Source organism: Erythranthe guttata, chromosome 13 (assembly GCF_056151865.1).
Source record: "Erythranthe guttata isolate IM_541 chromosome 13, IM_541, whole genome shotgun sequence".
Classification (NCBI taxonomy): domain Eukaryota; kingdom Viridiplantae; phylum Streptophyta; class Magnoliopsida; order Lamiales; family Phrymaceae; genus Erythranthe; species Erythranthe guttata.
The window spans coordinates 19,537,646-19,560,893 of record NC_142545.1 but is presented as its reverse complement, the minus strand read 5'-3'; the positions used below and the strand labels follow the sequence as shown (position 1 = coordinate 19,560,893).

The window sequence follows — 23,248 nt, the reverse complement described above, 5'->3', positions numbered from 1 at the left end:
TGTTATGTGAGCATTTATCTTTGGGCTTTTTATTTTTGATTTGTTTCTGTGATGCATATTAAGCGGTTGTCACTAATTTGAGTTGGGCGGAGTAAGACCCATAATAAGTAAAATCAACTATTCAAATAATTCCGAATCTGTCCCGATAAAATCCCCTCCATTTATCGAAAAAGAAAAAAAATAAAATAAAAAAAAACAAGGAAAACCACGCCCTTTCACTCCGCAGAATTTCCATGGCATTTTGAGTAGCGAATTCCACAATCCACATTATTCTTAAATCAGCTTTTTCACTTTTCCTCCGCCGCCTCACTTCGCGTCAAAATTGCAAGAGATGGTATGAGTGTGGTATGGTTTGTTGCATGTTGGTCCAGTTTTCTCTGATTCCTCGGTTATTTTGCTTTTGTGATTATTTTGTTGCGGAATTGTATCTTGTCATGGAGTGTGTATTTTACTGTAGCTATACGATTCTTATGTTCTTATTTATATACTGATGAACTGATCTCCCTCACCCACGCCACAAGTGCTGTCATATGATTCTAATTTATTTCTTCACTTTGTATTTGCTCTTATGTTCCTTTGAATGCCTCTAAGCAATTTTTTAATTTGATTAATGTTTAAACCATTACTGTATGATCTGGTGGTGTTGAATACTTGCCTTCATTTAGTAGTTTGAACTATATACATGAATGCCGCATTGGTGTGTGTGTGTGTGTGTGTGTGTGTTTGTTTACTTCTTTAATTTGTACAAGAGCATACTATTGGTTTCAAGATGTTTTATGAATACTTTGTGATGACTGGACACTCAACTGTGCAGAAGGATTGAAGTATGACCCAACTAACAATGTTTCTGATTCAAATTTCTCAAACCATGGAATGTGATCAGTGTCCCCCTTGCATACTAAAAAAGATGCAATCTACGATAAATTCGATCAGTTGGGACAATAGATGACCCGATTTTGTTAAAGCGGTACGTTCGCTTATCCATGAGAGTGTTTCCATTTTCCTCCTCGATAAACATGTCTTTACTGTTTAGTGATCCTATTATTGCTTTTGTCATTGAGCTGGTGCTTTACAATTGCTCTCTTCTGTATATCATGTCAGCTTCACTTTTGATCGGTCTCTTATGTTTAATAGAATATGCGAGTAACTTCATTGCTCTGTCATTGTATTTTTTTCACCATAGTTTGAAGCGCCTTGCACTATGGTTTCTATTGAGAAATAATAACTTTGTTATGCATTGTGCGTTCATGTTAGAACTAGTAGTAAGTGACAGTGTGTTATTTAATAATCATCAAGTGTACTCATAACAACTGATCCTAGCGAAATATGTTGGATCAACTCCATTAATCATTTGGAAGATGTGAATTAGGTACAGAGTTTTGAGCCTGAAAATTGAAGTCAATTTACAATGACAAGTCATGGTTACTGCTTACTATATACTGTCAATGACTTGCGTATCTTTGAGAAGCATGAATTCGTATAAAATGCATGAGCATAAATTTTGAACTCTATTGACTCCATACGAACCTTTTACTCTTAAAACCTAGTGTTAGAAAGCTTAAGGATGTCTGAGAATCAAGCAGTGACTGCAAATCACCGAGTGTAATTCTTAATTTTCCATTAGCTTGGCATCATATATTTGTGAATCAGGCAGTCTTGTCATGTCCTTCATAGTTATGGAAATTTGCTCTTGTCAATCTTGTTATGTCTCTGAATAGCGGTTCATTATGTATATTACAGAAGTTTCAATGACATATATCATGTAAATTCTCATACTGTTCTAAGGTGCCATGCAAGTGCACATCAAGTTGAGTCACTGCAGATATTCTATTAATTCTAAACATTTATTCAGTTTTATATGCTCTGCTTTATACGCATTGCTGAAATCTGGGGGATTGAATATTGTATTCTATTTTGAAGGTGCAAAATATGTTTGCCGTCAAATTATGTACATATACCGTTATGAAAGATTAGTTAGTAATTCTATAAGGCAAAATCGAATATGTCGAAATCACATTCCATTGAGATACTTGGTCCTGAATACACACAATTCACTCATACATGCTTTTCTCTACAAGAGAAAATTGAGACAATGAGGAACGTAAATAAGAAAGAATGCATGAACCATGCAGCTATTTGCTTAAGCCAAACAGTGAACCGAGTCACTAGATTTCGAGCCTTAAGCACTTAAAAAGTACATAGTTGATTTTTAATTTTTTTTTCAAAGGACAGCTTATTGAGGGGGGTTTAAAGGTATGACGGTAGTCATTTTCCGGAAAATACTCTCCATCGATTTGATTCGTGCGTACTTGTTGTATAGAAAACTAAAAATGTTGTAATGAACTCTGTTTTTTAAGTGACTGAAACTTGTTCATTATGTTAAAAGGATTGAGCGAGTAAGCAACCATCAACCATGTATGTGAAGCTGTGCCTGGAGAGATCTTCTGAAAGAGGTATGTTCATTTGATATTCTCTCAATTAAAGAACATATGAATGTGCATTTGTGACTAGTTGTTACTTGGGCCATGAAACTTAAAAAATGTGCATTCTGTGTTCTTCTATGTCTAACGTTCTGTAACAGTGTCTGAAACATATTATATATATTTCAATAGTAAGATTTGACAATGAAAAAAAGGATGTTTCATTGTCAGAGGCAATAACTACTATAACATACAGCCATCGGTCAAGACATCTCACTCTTCCACTCACGTCCAATCCTATCTCCACCACAATTTAATTCACTTCCTTTTTTATTCCATTTTCCCTATAAAAAAATAAAATAAAAAATACAACGGTGGTTTTCATGTATGTATCACAAATGAGAAAGTATTAAATAATTAAAAAAACCACTGGGATAGACCTTAGGGAATTGCCATCATAAATTTGTAATAGCCAGTGTTGTCTTTATTTAACTTAGGAATTGTCTTTCCAATACATGTAATTAATTCACCTGTAAAAGATAAAAAAATGTTTGAGGGGGTAAATATTAATTAGTTGTGTAAAAGTGAATGGGAATATGGGTGGCATTGATTAGACATGACATGTATAGAGGGATAGGTTGTAGTAGCAGAAGCTGTAAAAAATAAAGAAAAAAAAAATGGTAATGGGAAGACCAATAAGCCGCCAAAGTAGAAGAGCAGAGAGGAGAAGATGCTAGTTGCTCTAAAAGCCTGCCCCCTTGAAAACGATTGATCCCAGTGAGACGCTTTTTACACAATTCAAACACAATCTCACTTCTTTCTCTCTCTCTCTCATCAATCTGTCTCTCTTGCACAGACACATACTTTTATGCAAATTCACATATTAATGCAAGTGATTATTATGTGTTAATTTCAATTGAAAATTGAGGTGATACATACGTATGCATAGTGACATGATTTGATTAAAAGGGGGCACGTCCTTGAATGTCTGAAAGACCTCTTGTCTCCTGCATCTGGTCCCAGTTTATGTTTGATTTTGCAACTCTATTTGATAATTGCTTCTGATGTGCTCCCAGTTTACATATCAATTGTTGCAATTTTGATTTAAGAGAAATAAATATTATATCATAATCATCTTTGTTTCCCTAATTACAACCACATTAGAACATTTGTGAGTTCTAATTGAGAAAGAATGAGATTGATTTGGTGAGTTTATGGATGAAATCTGCTTTGCAATATTGGGACAATAATTCAAGGAGGATAAGTCTGTGGTACTATTTTGGTCCTTCAATTATTAGACAGACCCCATTTCAATTTACTTTGACCAAATATTGTTCTGTTCCTACAATGATTTTCGTTTATTTATTTATTTTCTCTCTATGATAGTTATTAGATGGTGACTGAACATCTCCATGTGTATGTGAAATTTATTTATGGGAAATTGGTCAATTTCTTCTTCTCTTGTTTGTACCCCATTATAGAGAGAGAGAGAGAGAGAGAGAGAGAGAGAGCTGTATTTGTGTTTTTAGCCTGTCATCTTTTTGCCTCTTTCGGACCCAGACACCTCTAACTACTACCTCCGATTTGATGGCCTTATTCATCACTTAGGAGATGCTCTGATATATCACCCAATTTTATCTCAATTTTGAATGTTTGACTACATTACAATTTTGCAATAATATCAAGGATAATAAAAAATGCTAGAGTTTTATTCTAGTTTGAGTATTTTTAGATCGAGCTCGTCGCACTTGGTTTACCTCCTAGATTTACAGTCTTCTTTTTTATTTACCAGGGTAAATTGAAAAGGAGAGAGCATGTTTAAAGACAGGGAATCCGATGAATGAGGTGAGAGTAGTGTTTGCTAAAGAACAAGGACTTCAATTTCATTATTCTCCTGAATTTTCTCGAACCTTGAAATGGGATGAGAACCAAAACCAAATAATAATATTAATTAATATTGTCTATTTCTGCATGAAACGCCGTTGAGATCAAATACCTAGGAATGCTCGACAATCCCATAACTTGCTGCTCTGCAGACAGTCGCCTCCTCCTATTGGTAGAACTCCAATTAGGTACTGCGCGCACCGTTTGTTTATTTTATTGATGTTTCTTTTGTCTGATTTCTCCTCAATAACCTGATACTTTAAAAGTCAGTTAAATTAATATTATACACCTAAGTCTAATTAAACTTGTAAATTAACAAAAAAAAATATAATAAATTGAAATTAAATGTGGTATAATAAAGTGGGGGTTGAAAAAGTTAACAGTGAAGTCAGTAAATGGAAAGAGGGCAGTTTGCAGGTAGTGTAGGGTCTTGTTGTAAGGAGGTTAATTTTTACTTTATAGTATGTCAAATTAACTCTTAAGGTAATAAAATCAAAGAAGAGAAAAGTTGAATATCACATAAACGGGGGGTTAGGAAAGAGACTGGTTGGCGGTGGAGGTGTTGCCACGTGCCTCTTCCCCGTTATACCTCTTCTGAGTCGGTCAGCACCTACATATGTATCCTGCAGAATAAAGAAAATTTTAATAAAAACTCGAAACCCGGGCCCCACCCATCTCACCATCATGTGAACTTCTTCAGACTCCACAAATCCAAAAACTCGTATAATAATAATCTAACATATATTTATTGTCCATTCATTTACATATGTGGTCCTAATTCAATCTTATAATATGTATCCCACATAGTTTCTAACATGTAAAACTGATGACTTGGGTGTTCTTAATTTCTGGTGCATGAGTTACAACTCCTTTCTCTTCTGAATTCGCCTGCGCATATATAATATATATATATATATATATATTTGTATGTATCGTATGCATGTATGTATATATCTTGATTATGGTACGTACGCATGCTCTCCTGATGATATCTACTCTCTGGCCTTTTTGTCTGCTGACACGGCTATGGCCCATACCAAATTCTCATTATTCAATTTTGTCTAAGATTAATTTAATTAAAATTTAAAAACATTCTCATTGCATACTATATACAATACTATAGACTTGAAATCATATTGATAAAAAGAAAATGATATCACAATCAAACATGTTTATATATATATCGAGCATAACCGGTGCAAAAATCGGTGATAATTGAGAGCTAATTATTTCATGCTCAATTACAAGCTACCTATCACCACCCATGGCTGATACTTGAGACTTCCTTGCAGAAAGAAAGCCACTAATAATTGATTCCATAATTACTACTAATACAACACCATTAAATTTGAAACAAGGGACAGCCTAATATAGTATCAGTCCAAACTAAATAATTAAACAGATGATTTATTTATGATACTAGTAAATAATTTTAATAAATTAAAAATGATGGTTTCTTCAGGAAAGAGGAGACCTTTGGGGAGCTCCTTTTCTTCTGCTGCTCAAAGAGATCATAATACCAGGGATTCCATATCCACCACTTTTGTTCTTGGACTTCCTTCTCGTAATTCCCGATCCGTTGAAACTTCCAGAATGATCCGTTTTTGCGTAATCGGAGCATCCGTATTGATCAAGTGGATCCTCCAGTATGGAGTCGGGTGTGACTTGGCCATCGTCTGAAACGTCCATTCTCAGGCCTTCAAATTGAGAGATGGAGAAATCAGATCCATCAAACCTGTACAAGATGCTTGATAAATCCTCCCCATGATATACCATGTGATCCACCTGTAATTATTTGGAGTAACGTTGTCTTAATCCAACAATAATAATAATAATAATAATAACAACAAGAAATATAATTGAAGGTTTGGAGTAGAGTGGTGGGTGGGTGGACCTTGCAAGAGAGGGAACAGAAATTGAATGGGTCCTGAAGAATTCTGTCGCAGGTGAAACAATTGTTACCAGCAGCAGCAGCAGCTGAAGAACCCTTGCAAGAAGATCTTTGTGCTCTTTCGTTCAAGAATATCACTTTGGCACTATTTATTGTGTACGGCTGCCACAATACAATAGAATATACTACTATGTTACAACGGAGGTTGTCGGATAAAACAAACCATATGAAACTACTGTACATTAATTGTAATTATTTGTTTATAAATATAATCATTATTATTATTACAGATTAATCCCACCTGAATGTAGGAACAGTCAATGAGCTTTTCCAGGTCGTCCAATCTGATTACATCTTGGTACACATATCTCCTCACCTGTATCATCATACATATATAGTATTTCATTTTATTTTAAGAATTAATGAAGGTGTTAACATACGAGCCAAAAAATAATAAATCATCAATTAGTCAATTAAGTGGCCTAACAGTCATGAAAGATCCCATTTGCTACCAAATACATACAAACACACACACACACACACACACATAATATATATATATATATATATATATATATATATATATATATATATATATATATATATATATATATATACACAGAGAGAGAGAGAGAGAGATACTAGGTTATAGAGGTTTATTGAGGAAAGAAATGAGGAAGTAGGGTATTTCATTAAATGTGTGATGGGGAGGTGGAAGAAGTATAGAGAAATTGGAGAAGAAGGGAGTGGTGTGTAGTAAAAAGACAAAAAAAAAGAGTGTAGGGGGTCAAAGCTAAGTGTGTCTGAATGAAAGCAACGGGTGAGAGAGGAGAGCTTTTCCGGGGAGAAATGTCTAAATTTAAATTTAAAATTAAAATAAAAAAGAAAAGAAAAGCTACTAAAAATGGGTATAAAGACAAGTTGTTGCTTATATGTCCATCCATGATCCAACCACTCTCCTTTCCCCTCTTCCCATACACACACACACACACACACACACTTCTGCACTCTATTTATCATCTTATAACCAATACCTGTACCTTTTAACCTAATTTCGTACCTCTCTAATTAATTGTACTTACTCCATGAATTAACTCAAATTTTGTATTACTCAAACTCTATTTACCTAGTTTTATCACTTTACCAATTCCATATTATCATATAAAAAGAAAGCACATCAGTAGCAGTTAATTGTTATTACCCTTAACTAATTACTAAATTAGTAGGTCCTCTAAACATATATGATGTTTTTAGGATAGCAGTTAACTGTTATTAACAATAATAACTAATTGGTATGGGTCATAATTAACATGTATATATATATATGGTGGTCTTAGCAGGTAATTAAGAAAGAGAATCCTTGAAATTCTACAGAATTGAACATGTGAGATATTGAAATAATCAGAACTGGAGAATTGGAATAAATCAATTAGCCATGGTTTGAAATTGCAAGAGATATATATATCGTGGATGGTAATTAACCTGCAGCTGAGAATTCACATATATACATACACACATATATATATATATATATAGCTATAATTCTTATTCCTATATATATATATATATATATAAGAGAGAGAGAGAGAGAGAGAGAGAGAGAGAGAGAGAATTATATATTAAAGAGAGAATTATTAAAAAAAAGAAAAAGAGAAAAAGAAGGGAATTAAGAGATGGAGTACCTGGAGAAGAGGGTGGGAGGGATGATGAGAAGGGAGACAGTGAGGGCAGAAGCTGAGGCAACAAATTAAGCAGAAAATATTCTTTTCATTTTTCCTGAGATTAAGGTGGGCCCCACAACCACCAAAGAATGTTTCCGCCATTAAACTTTGCAGCCATGCAGGCTGCTTCTTATTAACCATCTCCTCCTCCTCCTCCTCCTCCTCCTCTTCTCTTCTCATCATGCCTTTCTTCTCTCTCTCTCTCTCTTCTGATTCTCTCTCTAGCTCTCTCACACACACACACAACCAGACACACACATACACATACACAGAGAGAGAGAGCACACAAAAGTGTAATTGTAATAATAATAATAATAATGATAGTAGTGCCTCGGTGTGAGCTCAATTGGCTAACTATAAACTAGTACGTGTACATATAATATATATATATTATATAAGAGGGGAGCTAGCTTAGGGGTATTTTGATATAATTTACCCTACATTAATCATAATTCATATATATATACGTGGGATATTACTGTGCCTGTCCTCCTGACTTATGCTACCCATACATTCTCTTTATTTCTAAACTGCTACCATTTTTTTTTTCTTCAGCCCTTTACTTTGCATGATTTATTTAAAAAAAAAAAAAGAAGAAGAAGACAACATCATGTTTAAATTGTCATTTTTTAACACAGGGAAATGAATTAGTGTTAAACCAGTCCAACATGTTTTAGGATGAATACATACATACATACATACGGCCAAATCTTGCCTATGGAAATTCATTTGGTCACTCTCAATATTCTTTAAATTTATTTAGTCTGTGTGTATGTGTGTGTGTGTGTGTCTCAGTGTGTGTGTGTATACATTATTACATTATTTGGGATAATTCTATTTGGTTTATCATCAATTTTAATTTTTTTTTGAATCATCTAGAAGTAAAAGAAGTATGGAAATGTTAACAAATTTAAAGACCCTCAAAAAAAACAAATTAAAGATATTTTGAACTAAAAATTTCTCGATAAGAGAAGACAGAGAGATGACAAATTGTCCTTTAATAATATATATTTATATTAATAATATTTGATTAATTGAATGTTGGTAAACCCATCAACGAGCATTGAACTATTAAATCACAGGATATTTTATGATGTGTTGATAAACTCGAAACGCCGTATTGTCGTTTCACTTCGTTATCTGTGTCCCTCATATTATTACCAATATACACATCCTAATTTATACTATACTCATACTCGGATTGCTTTTATTTTAGGGTCCAAAATTGAATTCAACTTTTCAATTCCATATTCTTAAAAAAATTATAACTTTGTAGTAATAATTTTAATTTTGGAATTTGAATTTTACATGAGAATTCAACTTCAAATCTAATTTAAATTTTTGGAATTGATTTCGAATATTAAAATACATATGAAAATTGTATTTTTTTTAAATGATAATTTCGTTTCATTCCATCTTCTGACTTACACCCGTAATTTTAACAATAAATTCGTAAACATATACCTACAGGCTAATGTAGAAGACCTTCCCCCCATTGCATGAATAAGCCCATCAGGAGCGGTAGTAAATGTGTTCAAAAATAAATTTAAAAAAAACATAAACGAAATAAAGTGGGCCTCCAATCAAGCCCAATGCTTGACTATTAATTTAACGAGCCCAATTCGTGTTGAAGGACGAATCAAGAGTCACTGGTTGTTCGTTTAATTATCTTGTCACCTTTTTCTGTTCAATAGTAACACCATTATTTTCTGTAATTTGTTTTTTTTTTTTTTTACAATCCCAGAAAGGGGTAAAATTTGATGTCGGTGGTGATAAAAGTAATTTCTAGAACAAATTATACGCAACAATGATTAGTATGTATATATGTGATAGCTGTGAATGCCTGCCTAGTAATTATATACTATGTAACAACTGTCGGGTGATTCCAAACCTAAAGTAATCATTTGGGGAATCGATTTCTTGGATTGCACGTGAAAATATATACTCATCATCATATAAATATGATTTAATTTTCCTAAAGATAATTATGTTGATGATTAATTAGGTGAGTGCTAATCATAATTGGGTTGTCACTTGTTGTATATGATTTCCAAATATATATTTAAGATTTTAAGATTTATATTTGTTTTATTTTTAATTCTCAACTGAAGTTTCAATAATGTGACATGAATAAAGAAATGAATGGGATAGTTAGTTAGTAAGTATATTTGCTTAGACACTACTCTTGAAATTTCTTGTCTGAGGTTGAAATATCAATTTTCAAACACATTTTTACCACTAAATTAATAATACAACTGGTACTTAAAATTGAACAAAGTATTGCATTAGTCCCAAATTAATAACAATAATAATAATTAGTCCATTATTCAAACGGCCGCCGACAATAGACAGTAGGGCGATGGAGGCATATAAGCAAGTAAATTGGTTAATAATTCATTCATTCCTCTCTAATTCATTCAGCCACTCCAACGGTTCTCTCACATTTAACCAACAACTGAATCTCTCTCTCTCTCTCTCTCTCTCGTTCTACAGTACTGCACCTATAGATAGATCTGACGAAGATCTATACACAAATTACGCAATGAGGGAATCGCTCTCTGATAACAATACCCCGTCCCCGCCACCGCCGCCGCCGCCACTTCTGCTGCTCGAGAGGCTCAAAGATTACGGCCAGGAAGACGCCTTTGCCCTCTGGGAAGAGCTCTCCCCCGAAGACCGCCAACTCCTCATCAATGACATCGAGGTTGCTCTCTTTCTCTCTCTCTCCTAAAATATTTGGGTTTTCCTACTTGATCACTACTGTAGACAGTCTTCGATTTAACTGGAATTGTTTCTCGTAATCAAGTTAGGAATTGATTCTTCAATATTGAAAGTATTTCCTGTTTAATGATCATTGATTGCGATACATTAGCTTTTTCCAGTTACATGTGGTGGCGAAATGTCGGATTGTCTTCTTCGAGTAGTTATTTATGTTTATTGTATTTCTGTATCTTTTAAGTTTTATGGTTGATTGTATTCTATTGCAGAACTTAGATCTTCCGAGAATTGACAGGATTATTCGATGCTCGTTCCAGTCACAAGGTTCTTCTATTACTCTTTTTTTTTTTTCTGTGCATTTTTCATACAAAATGAAATGTCCCTTTTAATGTATAATTGACGAAAGTTACTCTATTCTAGGGCTTCCGGTAGCAGCAATAGAACCGGTTCCAGAAAGCAGTGTTTCGACATTAGCAAAACGGACAGCGGAAGAAAAAGAAAAGTGGTACAAAATGGGATTAAAAGCCATATCTGATGGAAAGTTAGGTGTGCTACTTCTATCCGGTGGACAGGTTGGTTATTATTTCACCACCCGTCCATCCACAATCAACTTTTTATCAAGCGTAGTAGATCGGCGGAGGAAAAAAATATGATATATTTGATGACATCTTTATTGTTTGATAAACCGAATTATGGTTATTTGGTATAGAGTTTGGTCAAATGTCGCTCTCTGTATCATGTCACTATGGCCATCTAATGTGGAATTCTTGACTTAGTGTAGTGAAGCAAAAGGGAAGTATTCCTTTATTGCCTTTATGGATGATGAATCTAGTAAACAATCTATTTCATGGTACAATAGATGCATTAAGTTGAGTTCTTTCGGTTGAAAGACCCAAGTCAAAATAGCTTTATTAAGGGTCCACTACGGACCCATTAATTGAACAACCTAAAATATGTCTGGTGATTGTTGGCAATTTGCTCTTCACTATAGCCATGCACTGCTTATCATCTAAATGTCAAAACATGACATACTATTTTGGTTATGCATCTAATAGCTGTACTGTGCAATACTTTTGTCATGTTTAAACAGATTGTTCCATTCTCGAAAAATTACTTTACATAAATTATTGTTACTTTGGTAGTCTATAAGGATCATCTGCCTACATGATTCTTTGAATATTCTCGTGATATTTGATTTTTTTGGATGCAGGGAACTCGCCTTGGAAGTTCTGATCCAAAAGGATGTTTTAGTAAGTAATACTGATGTTCGCATGATTAAGCAAATGGACTTAAGTTAGAAGTTGAGGGAATTTGTGTTGTATGTACAGTTACTGTCCACTTTTGATCTTTTATGATTTCTTGCCTGTGTTTGAGAAAACAGGAAAAAGAATAAAAAAAAAAGTAAAAAAAAAAAAAAAAAAAAAAATTTCAGAGGAAGACACATCCTTCCTCCCTTTTTGAAAGCATTTGGAGACATTCTTCTAAGACACTTTTTATGGGTTAAATTGACAGTTCATATAATCCTTTGAAATTTGTCCTTGTCTTGATTTTGTGAATTCTGTAATAGTATAAGAGAGTATCCGTGAGTGTCCTTTTACTTTGCTTACTATGTCCTCCTCTTGATCATCGAGTTTCTTGTCCACATTTTAGACATTGGACTTCCATCTGGCAAATCACTCTTCCAACTTCAAGCAGAGCGAATTTTGTGTCTCCAAAGATTGGCAGCTCAATCTGTGAACGAGGGTGAGTACTATGTTCCACATCGTGGATTCTCCTTAGTTATTTATTTGACCTGCATCTCTAATCACTCTGGTTCGTGCAGGTTCTGTCAGTACTACACCTATACATTGGTACATTATGACTAGTCCATTTACTGATGAACCCACCCGCAAATTCTTTGAGAGCCGCAGATATTTTGGCCTTGAAGCAGATCAAGTAAGAACTATTTTGACATTTTCAACTGACTTATTGACTTTAAACACCAGTGGCTCATTGTGATAACTGAATTGAACACAGGTCACCTTCTTCCAGCAGGGAACGATTCCTTGTGTGTCAAGAGATGGTAGATTTATAATGGAAACTCCATACAGAGTAGGGTTTTTTTCTTAATTACATCAGCTTACATGAAATATCACTTACCATGCATATTAAGATACTTTGATGATTCACTTAATAGTTACTCTGATGAGTATTCATTCTTTTTTCTGTAAAAATGTCTTTGCAAAAACATGTAAATAATTACCCGTTCTGGTCATAGGTGTATTACTGCTGATGTTTCAGTCTAACGGGCTTGTGATTTTCATTTACGCTTTCTTTGCTTGTTATTTTTTTTATTACGTCTCCAGTTATAAATATCAAATTTTGTAAAGCCAGGTAGCAAAGTCTCCTGATGGAAACGGAGGAGTTTATGCAGGTACACTAAATTAAGAAATTGCATTCATCTCCACTGTCTTGACTTCAATTAGTATATTTGCTGATATATTTATTTACTGCAGCTTTGAAATCTTCAAGGTTGTTGGAAGATATGGCTATGAGAGGCATAAAATATTTGGATTGTTATGGAGTTGACAATGCTCTGGTGCATCATTTCTTTCCTTCCTTTGTTTTCCGTTCTGAACTTATCTTGAGATATTCTCTTTAACTTAAGAGGAATGTTATTTAAATAGGTACGTGTCGGGGATCCAACTTTCTTGGGTTATTTCATTGATACAGGTGTGGCTGCTGCTGCCAAAGTTGTTCGGAAAGTGAGTAGGTTCACATATTAAGATTAATAAGACACAAGTCTTAGAATTATACATCGTCACTTATGGTTTCCTTCTCAATTTACTGGATTATAGAAAAACCCACAAGAGAAGGTTGGTGTATTTGTTCGACGAGGAAAAGATGGACCAATCTCTGTGGTTGAGTATACTGAATTGGATTCATCACTGGCTAGCTTAACTAATCAGGAAACAGGTGGCTTGCGCTTTTGTTGGAGCAACGTATTGTCCTTCTCTGATTCTCTATTTGTATCTTTTGAAATGGATTCATGTATTATTTTGTAATTATTTCGCTGTCTAACATATGCCTTCCTAATTTCAGGTTTGCCTGCATATGTTCACCCTAGATTTTCTGAATCAAGTAGCAAATGGTCTTGAGAAAGATAGCATGTAAGTAACTCTGTGTGTGCATGCGTGCGCACGAGTGTCTTATGCCCCTAATTTTGCTTCTAAATATATAAGCAGAATGTGCATGCACTGTTATTCCATTACTGGATTATATAGCTAGTGTTTTTTTCTCGGCAGCTATCATCTAGCAGAAAAGCATATTTCTTCGATTCACGGACAGACAGTAGGATACAAACTAGAGCAATTTATATTTGATGCTTTTCCTTATGCACCTTCCACGGCACTTTTTGAGGTATATGTTATAATTTCGGGAATGTTTCCCCAGGATGGAAGAAAATAAGAAATGATCTGATGATACATTAAAGTAAAAGGTTAACTCCATAAATTTCTTATTATGAACAGGTGTCCCGTGAGGAAGAATTTGCACCAGTGAAAAATGCGAGTGGATCACAATACGATACTCCAGACAGCGCTCGCCTTCTAGTCCTTCGTCTGCACGCTCGTTGGGTGACTAATGCCGGTGGCTTCTTGACTCACTCAGTTCCCCTATACTCAACTGGTACAGAGTTTGTGTTTATTGTTCGGTTGTACTACAAAAATTAAATATACCTTTTTGCATATATAAAGTTTGAGTTTTGTCGATCAAATATGCAGATTCTTATATATGATTTTGAATCAGGTGTGGAAGTTTCACCTCTTTGTTCATACGGAGGAGAGAACCTTGAGGCTATCTGCCGCGGAAGAACTTTTCATGCTCCCTGTGAGATTGGATTTTAGTTGCCAGAATCTGAATCTGATATATCGAAATATGCTTCTTTTTTTTCCATTTTGTTCGCTGAGGCTTTATATATAAACGGCAATCTCTGGTGGTGAGTGTAAGGTGGAAGTTGCTGAAGCTGTCATGGTTTAAAAGCTTGTATGAAAGTTGTCAAATCTTTTATATAAGATGTCTCTATTTAGTTGTGGGTTTGTGACACATTTGATTTAATTTGCGTCTCGAAATTGAAGGTTTGTCATGATGCCTATCCATCTGCTTGCTTTGCTTGTTCCTCCAACAATTTGGTTTATCTATTCAATTACATCTGCTCCTGCCAATTCTTCTATCCCAAAATTGTTATACAATGTATTAGAAATGCTCCTGGTACTACAATGTATTAGAAATGCACGATATCGTTTCTTGTAGAAGGATCAGAACGTGTTCTGCTCTAAACTTCAGGGATAGAGATTTTTCTTCGACAGGCTAAGTTCAACGGAGAGTGTTTTTAAGGCCTGTTCTAAAGTCCTTTCCGTCTGGTACGAAGCTTGACACTGCTACAGTGTAAACTATATAAATACATTGTAATAATTAATTGCATTGAAATGCATTCGAACATTAAACGAGATCCCAATTGGAGAAACATGAACAAGCTAAACTTTCTTCTATGAGAACACACAGTAAGAAATAATTCGGACCGTAAAAGTTCTACTTTGCTACAAATCATCACCTGTTAAAATCTGCTACAGAGATTAGGAAGTCATATACGCAGCCTGTAAAACCACAAGCATCGGTTTATCCACGACTTCGTTCAGTAAGTGTTTAGAAACAATTACATTTCTTTTTTCGAACCACAATGTTGAAAATTTTATACATCAAAAGTGCTGCACAACTACACCACACATACTTGGGCATACAAAAATATACTCAAAAAAACCCACTCGTGTGCTAACAAGGGCACAACTCCACTGATTTACAGCCCTCTATACAAAATGAACAGATGCCAAGAGCATCAAATACATCAATAAAACCAGCCAAAGTATACAAACAAAGTAGCAACTTACCATATGGATACTTGTTCCATGTCTTTTTTTTTTTTAAAAAAAAGACATGGAACAAGTATCCATATGGTAAGTTGCTACTTTGTTTGTATACTTTGGCTGGTTTTATTGATGTATTTGATGCTCTTGGATACTTGTTCCATGTCAAAAAGACCATTTTAACCGTAAATCAACCGTATCTTTTTTCTTTCGCTTTCATCATGTTTCTCCACTTGTACCGCAAATCCTCGGCAGTTCTATCTTGAATTGTGTCACTGTACTCGGTAGCGATAGTCCTCCAATGTATGCTTCCAGGCTTCTCTACTCCAAGATTCTCTACTGCAGTCTCCAAAGCTTTCTCTTCAGCAGAAGTCCAGAGCCGGCGTACTCTCCTATTCTTTCCATTTTCCTTTTCAGGTTTGTTTAGAGGAGCATTCTTTGTCGTCCTTGGGCTAGGTAACCTCGAAGCTTACTCTTCTTCAGGTTCATATTCAGTCCACTCAGAGGTACGAGCAGATTTGTTCCTTTCCATCAAACTTGGTCTACGGACATTGCCCTTGTCAATACTAGTAGTAGCTTGAACATTTCCATCACCATCCACATCAATTTGGTTCAATTTGACATGATTCTCTTTTCCAGGATCCTGATTCTTGTTTTTTCCTTCTGGCATCTCCCTCGCACTAGTACCAGCCATGGCTTCAGTATTATCAACTTCACTTATTTTCGTTTCAACTCCGCCCTGTCAAATTCATATTATCAGTTATCACAATTACATGAAATAAAGTTCACAAAAAGACCAAGTATTACCAGTTACCTTAAACCCGGTCCTTCGACATAGAGAGTGAGCTCCTGCCTGAATCTACCCAGAATTATCGAAGAGGGATTTTATTAATGTCTACCTCCTCACCTGAACAGCCAAAAATTGAAAGAAAAAAAAAAGTTCGTTTCGCTATCTTTTCACGTTTTTTAACTACTGATTCTATGTGTAAAACTTAAACCAAAAAGAATGTCGTTCAAATGCCAACCTGCATATTAGGCTGGACAAGTAAAGAACTCTGAACATTTTGTGATATAAATTGCAATTGCCCCTGCAAGCATGCAAACGTAAATATTAATCTTTCCATAATAAAAAATATGTTATTCATCAATATAATTATAGTGCCATTCTGTTGGAAATATTGAAATTTCCTATGCCCCGTGATATCACACTGTACCATTTGATACAACCTTTCCAAACTGGCAGGATGAACATCGCTACATGGAGCTGTTGAGTTCAATTGTTGTCCCTATGAAAACCACAAGATACAGGATACTGTCATAAAAATTTGGAGAAATTGTAACAGCATATATAATACAGAGGAGCTGTCTAAAAATTAGATCACCTGGCCCTGTAATTATCACAAAGTTCTACATCCATATAATGAAATATATATTAGTACATAAAATGACATCGTACTATTATCCCTCTTGCATTTTCTTGTGATCCATGAGAAAAATCAAGAGTTGATGATCGAACATTCAAATATCCCTGCACCGTGGAAACAAATTACAGGTCATTTTGTTGCAGCCTATATACATTCTATCTTAAGTTGACAAGTGAAGCAAAAGAAAACTAAGACCTACCTACCATTTGATCCCAGCAATGCATCACCGCAGTCGTTGCTTCCTGATCCGGATGCAACCGAAAAGAAAGAAAGAAGAAGATTACTTAACATAACCACTAAGAGTATTATATGGTAACAAGAACTGGAAGGGGAAAAAATCACCTTTTCTTTCCTGATGCCCTCTTTTTTAGTTTTGCTAGTAAGCCTAGCTCGAGTCACTTCTTCAAATTCACGAAGAACGTCATTTGAGGGAGAAATGGCCCCTAAAAGAGGTTGAAGTGAACTGTTAATGCTCTCACACTTTCTGATAGCCTCTTCCAGGGCAGTAGAAGCAATGATAAAGGTCTCTTGGCATAACGACCCTTCATCGCCTACTTTACAAGCAAGCTGGCACAAGTCCGTATAGCGCAGATTCTTGGAGCCGGCCGAGTCAACTTGTTTCATCGAATCTCCATTCTTCGCATCCTTTGTCCACCGTTTCAAGATGTACTTAGCTGGGATGTTATTCACACCAGAAATTTGGAGAACAATCATCACATGTCGACAAAGGAAACCATTGTACTCAAACAAGAAGCACATACAAGATGAATCGGATGTCTTTTCATTCCATGTCACATTATATGCTCGATTTTCTTCAAAGTCTTGAACCTTGAATGTTGTGGTTTCACCATCTTTGCCTTCTAATTTCGGGTGACAAGCAACCACTCCCAAAACCTCAACTTGGAATTTCTTGAATACGGCATGGGTATATATTGTTGACATTTGTTTTCCGTAAGGCGAGGGAGATTTCAATCCTGGTTGCCTATGCCAAGAATCGAAATCTTGTTTAGCTTCGTCTTCGTACTTCTCCTGTAACGTTATATTATACTGGTGCAGAAACTCTTTCACACTAGTTTTTCGCAGTAAGCTTTTATCTAAAAGAGAAGTAACACTTTCCGGACGCTGTGTCGAAGACAGCCCAGCCAAAAATAAATCTTTCATAAATGTCGGAACCCATCTTATGCGGTCATCGTACAAGGACTGAATCCACTTGTCAGTTCCCAAGTCAAACCGATCCACCAATTTCCACCATCGTTTTTCGAATCGTGTTTCAGTTTGTGACTTCAATATGCACTTATAAAATTTATTTACAAAGTTTTCATGCTGCCTTATCACATAGCCTAACTTTTCCTCCATCTTACCCAATATGTGCCACAAACAAAAACAATGACGAGAACCCGGAAGAACTTCAGCTATGGCTTCTTTCAGTACTGAGTCTTGATCAGTCAATATAACTCTTGGAGCTTGACCATGCATTGACTTAACCCAAGCACGAATCAGCCAAACATAACTAGATTTGCTCTCTTCAGAAACAAATGCACATCCAAGTAACAAGGGTTGAAAGTGATTATTCATGCCGATAAACGGAACAAAAGGTAATTTGGATTCATTCTTCATATACATAGTGTCAAATAACACTGCATCATCAAAGCTCCTGTAATCAACCCTCGATTTTGCATCAACCCAAAACACATTTTTCAGACGCTGTTCTCTGTTCAAATCCACTGCATAGAAGAAGTAGGGATTCTCATCTTGCATACAAGAGAAGTACTCAAGCATGACCTGCACATCTCCCTCACGAAACCTTAATCGCAATCCACTAGAGCGCGAGCCAGTGATCTCATTCTGCATCTGTTTTCTCCTAACTCTAATAGCATTAGGCGCATCTAGGTTGTTTTGACATAAAAGATCATGGTTGTGCTCCCCTATAAAACTGCTAATAACCCATCTCCCATCTTGCCTTATCTTAACATGCATACAAGCCTTACAATCTGTTTTTGACCACGATCTGTTAATTCTACCTCGTTTTTTCTTCGCTACTGCGACATCTGTATGTTCTGAATTTTCAGACGGACAAGTGCCGCGCTTGCTTCCGTACATAGAACACACAAATTTTGCGTCGATAAATTTCCCAGAAATTCGTGATCGACGACTGGCCTTTATGATAGCAGAAAATCCAACAGATATGGCGTATTTTTTGTAAAATTCGAAAGCATGCTCTTTGGATTCAAATTCCATGCTACTTGGAGCAGCAAGAGTTGCTTTATATCCATTGTGCAATTCAACTCTTTCAGTTTCGGTGAATAGTAGTACACTGTCTTCATAATTTGCATCTGGTGGATGCTTAAGATCGATTCTCATTGAGAAATTAAATATATTCCTTATATGATAATGAATTACTTGCAGCAAACCTGCAGAGTAGAGATATAGAAACTTTCACTAATCTTACGCAAAAGAAAATGGAAAGAAGACATAACCAGAACAACAACAGCAGCACAAATACTACTTTTACGTAACTACACACAACCATTTCAAAAATTGATTTGCTAAAAAAAAATTATCCATGAATAACGTAAAAGGCAGACAACACAGCGAAGAGGAAGTATATATTTGCAAAATTAGTAGCAGGAATTACAGTTTAGCGTTATGTAGTGCAGTGATTACGAGGAAGTCGGAGTGGAAGATCACTGCAGAGCGTCGTACTCGTAGAGAGAATTGGGGGCGAGTACAGAAATGTATTTTAGAATTCTCAACTCGCACTCTTTAGTCGCCGAGGCCTTTTGGGCTTTATATTAAGGGCCTCGGTCCAATTATCAAAGTCGCCGAGGCCTTTTGGGCTTTATATTAAGGGCCTCGGTCCAATTATCAAAGTCGCCGAGGCCTTTTGGGCTTTATATTAAGGGCCTCAGTCCAATTATCATTGTCTTAAATATATGGGCTTGTCGAACCAACATAATATAGTTTCTTATCCTAGTATGATACTACGATTATAAAAGTGTTTTTTTTTTTTTTTTTTTTTAATTAAATAATCTGAATAAATAGTTGTTTAGTATGGCATGAGTTTAGTGGTAGATTCATTGTTTTGTATGAATTTACATGTCATTGGTTAACCCACTAATTGGGATTTAGAAAGATAAAAGACAAATCACTCCCCAAGTTAAAGTTAATGCATGTGTGTTGCATATATATCAACGTTCATGCACTCCAAACCCACTGTTTTGGATATATTTTAAAACAACCCATTTTTATTTTTTTCTATTACAGTTTCAATTGATCCATAAGACAGAATACAGAAGACATATTTATTTTACACCTAATTAAAAGAGAATAAAACATAATCGAATTGTTTACCGAATTATTTGACCATTATATTTAAGAAGAGCACAAAACAAAACTGGGTCTCTCTGCCTACTGTTTTGCTTCTATTCAATCAATTTTTATTTTGGGAGGCATGAGAGCAAGATTCCCTATGAAATTTGTGTTCCCCAAACAAATAATAATATTTCTTCTTTTATTTTCCCAATCAAAATTGAACTCCCATAATTATTATTTTATTCGAATTCAAGATTTGTAAGAATACAACAAAAGAACAGGATGTTGGGTGGTAATAAATTTCAATGTCTTTAATATATATAAGTTTTTTGAAGGGATGAGGAGGTATGGTGCTTCATAACTATGGTGTGCCTTGTGAGACTTCTGTGAACCAACACCTAATAATAGTCTCTATGCATATATACCATATATATATACATATATAAACTGATTCTGGAATTAAGATTCTTATACTATTATTAAATTAATGTTAGTAATTAATTGTGCTAAGATCTGCATAAAGTAGCAACCTGTAAACGGGATATAATAATCTCCATCATGGCTGACAAATTGATCTACTAATCTTTTCTAGGATGAGCGAAATAGTGGGCTTACTCAATTAGTAGTGTTGGCATTTAATAATAAAAATAATAATAATTAGTAGGGTAAAGATCTAGGTTCGAATCCCACTCCGCTACTTTCCCTTATAGACTTGAATTTACTAAAAAAAAATAAAAAAATAATAATAGCAGGGGAATATAAAAAAATTCTGAGACCGAAAAAATCCGCGTCATCACACAGTCAAATTGTTGTTCTATTATTCATCTGACACTCCATTATTCATCTTCACCACTTGCTCGAATCTTTTTCTTCGATTTTCGCGACAATTTCAAATCCCTTGTTTCTTTTCAAAATATTGTAATAAACTAATATATTCTCAACAATAATTATTTATTCTTATGAGATTTCAATTGATGAATTTTATGGCTCAAGACTACTCTTAAGAAGGGTTTTCTGATGAATCACTTACTTTTTCGCAGTTCACTAATTAAATTTTATGAACAACAGATTCAAATGTCAATATAATAGAGTCCTGGCTTCGATATAATCGAGTTTAGCTGGAAAAAGAATATATTATTTCACACTAGATAAATATTAATAATATATAAATAACTGTCTCACAGTCACAGCTAGCCGTTGCTGCATATCCTACAGTCTAGTAGTAACAAGATTCACTGTATTTGACCAACATATTAAATAAAGATTAATAAATTAATGTTTTCTTGACAACATAGGATGCCAAAAACCCGTGATCAACCAATTGAAATAACCGCTTGTCAAAGCTTTACTAGCTCTACCAACATTATAATTTCATTTCTTCTTTCTTTCCAAAGTCTTTAACAATTCTATGACATCTATACCCTTGGCATGTGCAATGCATTTCCTAGCTCTAGATCTTATTATATAGTATAATAAAATACTAGTTTTAAATAACTAAACCTGTGTTTTATCTTTCTCTAATCACACTTGTCCACACTTGACAATTGAAATCTCAACCTTCCTAGGTTTCCACAACCAATGTCATCTACTCACATGAAAAAAGTTTCCATCTTCTTGCTTCATTCATCGTACTACCATCTTAATCTACACATAATACATCTCTATCTATATGTGTCTATAATATATTTATATATTATATATAAATTCATATTTGGACAATCAATCCCCCCACCCCTACCCCACCTCTATCTCTTTCTCTCTCCCTCTCTCTCTATATATATGTATATACCCCAAGAGATAGGACATCACCTTCATCACCTCTCCCACTCCAACTTGTTTCAGCAAACAAAAAACAAAAGAAAATAAAAATTAAAGGGTTCAGTTTTGATCACAAAGAAGCCAAGAAAATATCAAAAAGATGACACATATAGCTCTACCTTGGTGGCCCAAAACCAGTTCCTCCACCACCAGCTGCAGCTGCAGCGGCAGCGGCAGTGGGCCCACCACAACCACAACCAGTAATAACTCAACAAGAACAGAGGCTGCTGCATCAAACAACTGCTGTGGCCTCTCAAAACTGATAAGAAGGATCAAGAAGCGTACCAAAATGTTGCAATATGATCCACTCAGTTATTCCCTCAACTTCGACACAACTGCTTCAGGAGATTTTCTCGATGAAGATTACTACAAATACTATGCCTTTTCGTCAAGATTCGTCGCCACCCCTACAATCGACTGCCAAAGATCAGTACTTGTAGCTCCTTCTCACTGAACAAGTAATCTCTAGGATCAAATTTTGATCAATCATCATTTTGTATTGTATTGTAGGTACATTATATATATATGTGGCTCTTCAGATCATTAAGACAAATTCTATTTATCACTCTTTCACAAATTTACTTTTCTGTTTTTCAAAGATTCAATGTTCAAGTAATGTACACAAGTTGAGGATTAACTAAGCATCAATCTAATCTCGCAGTACACGGCAAAGCTATTTGGGACTTGAAAAGGTTTCATCACATTTTCAAAAGGAAAACAATTCGAAACGAAAGGAAAAATACAAGTTACTAACTTGAAATCCAACTCTAAAACATCAAGATCAATAATGTCAAACTCATTTATGGCAGCAGAATATAAAACCAAGATAAACCGATTGCAGTTCCTACTCACACAAATTGAGATATAAAGCTCTAGCAGTACTATCAAGATTCTGTGATGTAGGAGCAGCATTATACAACGTACTAGAAAAGCTTTAGCAATACTATCAAGATTCTCCTATACTTGCATATGGTGCCCTGTACCGCTATACAAACCTGAGCCATAAGATTGCCCGATCCATTTCCCACATCCGTCTAGACCTCATGATATTGTTCCTTCTAGAAGGATCGAACATATTTTGCTCTAAACCTCAGGGCTCTGTGATTCCTTTACCTTTCACTCAGGGCAATCAAATAGTGCTGCAAATATAGTCCAATAG

General features: G+C 35.1%; 3 protein-coding genes and 1 long non-coding RNA gene across 18 annotated transcripts; 2 read left to right on the top strand and 2 right to left on the bottom strand.

Annotated features, from left to right (window-relative positions):
• Nucleotides 1-182: 182 nt before the first annotated feature.
• Nucleotides 183-6,490, top strand: LOC105950891 (uncharacterized). Of its 2 annotated transcripts, none has more exons than XR_016029305.1 (5): nt 183-334; nt 815-967; nt 2,387-2,453; nt 4,213-4,492; nt 5,767-6,490. It is a non-coding gene; the product is annotated as an uncharacterized LOC105950891 (long non-coding RNA). The 2 variants fall into 2 exon arrangements; XR_016029304.1 differs by having other exon boundaries at nt 183-345.
• On the bottom strand, nt 5,461-8,282 carry LOC105950890 (PLATZ transcription factor family protein). Its single transcript, XM_012974265.2, has 4 exons — nt 7,878-8,282; nt 6,497-6,571; nt 6,199-6,357; nt 5,461-6,089 (listed from the first exon to the last, which is right to left on the bottom strand). The coding sequence occupies exons 1-4, from the start codon at nt 8,097-8,099 to the stop codon at nt 5,763-5,765; spliced, it is 783 nt and encodes a 260-aa protein (XP_012829719.2). The 5' UTR covers nt 8,100-8,282; the 3' UTR covers nt 5,461-5,762.
• A 1,933-nt stretch (nt 8,283-10,215) lies between these two features.
• Nucleotides 10,216-14,836, top strand: GLCNAC1PUT1 (N-acetylglucosamine-1-phosphate uridylyltransferase 1). The gene is made up of 15 exons (XM_012974267.2): nt 10,216-10,620; nt 10,904-10,958; nt 11,055-11,206; nt 11,845-11,884; nt 12,285-12,377; nt 12,457-12,569; nt 12,651-12,725; nt 13,008-13,047; nt 13,130-13,212; nt 13,301-13,378; nt 13,472-13,615; nt 13,716-13,783; nt 13,919-14,033; nt 14,144-14,300; nt 14,421-14,836. The coding sequence occupies exons 1-15, from the start codon at nt 10,276-10,278 to the stop codon at nt 14,516-14,518; spliced, it is 1,656 nt and encodes a 551-aa protein (XP_012829721.2). The 5' UTR covers nt 10,216-10,275; the 3' UTR covers nt 14,519-14,836.
• A 923-nt stretch (nt 14,837-15,759) lies between these two features.
• FRS1 (FAR1-related sequence 1) lies at nt 15,760-19,727 on the bottom strand. 14 transcript variants are annotated; one of them, XM_088812142.1, is made up of 8 exons: nt 19,624-19,727; nt 17,302-19,370; nt 17,163-17,201; nt 16,992-17,063; nt 16,750-16,821; nt 16,561-16,623; nt 16,350-16,442; nt 15,760-16,274 (listed from the first exon to the last, which is right to left on the bottom strand). In XM_088812142.1, exons 2-7 carry the CDS (start codon nt 19,318-19,320, stop codon nt 16,431-16,433), a joined length of 2,277 nt encoding a protein of 758 aa, XP_088668268.1. In that variant the 5' UTR covers nt 19,321-19,370; nt 19,624-19,727; the 3' UTR covers nt 15,760-16,274; nt 16,350-16,430. The 14 variants fall into 14 exon arrangements, with proteins under 14 accessions (XP_088668268.1, XP_088668274.1, XP_088668267.1 ...); XM_088812148.1 differs by having other exon boundaries at nt 16,918-17,063; nt 19,595-19,717; XM_088812141.1 differs by having other exon boundaries at nt 19,595-19,717.
• Between the last annotated feature and the right edge of the window lie 3,521 nt (nt 19,728-23,248).

Coding starts and splice junctions, on each gene's coding strand:
- LOC105950890 (XM_012974265.2), bottom strand. CDS start 8,099: ATGATGAGAAGAGAAGAGGAGGAGGAGGAGGAGGAGGAGGAGATGGTT. Junction 6,572..7,877: donor CCTCCCACCCTCTTCTCCAG/GTACTCCATCTC, acceptor ATGATGATACAG/GTGAGGAGATATGTGTACCA. Junction 6,358..6,496: donor TTGACTGTTCCTACATTCAG/GTGGGATTAATC, acceptor GTATTGTGGCAG/CCGTACACAATAAATAGTGC.
- GLCNAC1PUT1 (XM_012974267.2), top strand. CDS start 10,276: ATGGAGGCATATAAGCAAGTAAATTGGTTAATAATTCATTCATTCCTC. Junction 12,726..13,007: donor TAATGGAAACTCCATACAGA/GTAGGGTTTTTT, acceptor TTGTAAAGCCAG/GTAGCAAAGTCTCCTGATGG. Junction 13,048..13,129: donor AAACGGAGGAGTTTATGCAG/GTACACTAAATT, acceptor TATTTACTGCAG/CTTTGAAATCTTCAAGGTTG.
- FRS1 (XM_088812142.1), bottom strand. CDS start 19,320: ATGAGAATCGATCTTAAGCATCCACCAGATGCAAATTATGAAGACAGT. Junction 16,822..16,991: donor AAAATGCAAGAGGGATAATA/GTACGATGTCAT, acceptor TGGTTTTCATAG/GGACAACAATTGAACTCAAC. Junction 16,624..16,749: donor TGGAAAGGTTGTATCAAATG/GTACAGTGTGAT, acceptor GCATGCTTGCAG/GGGCAATTGCAATTTATATC.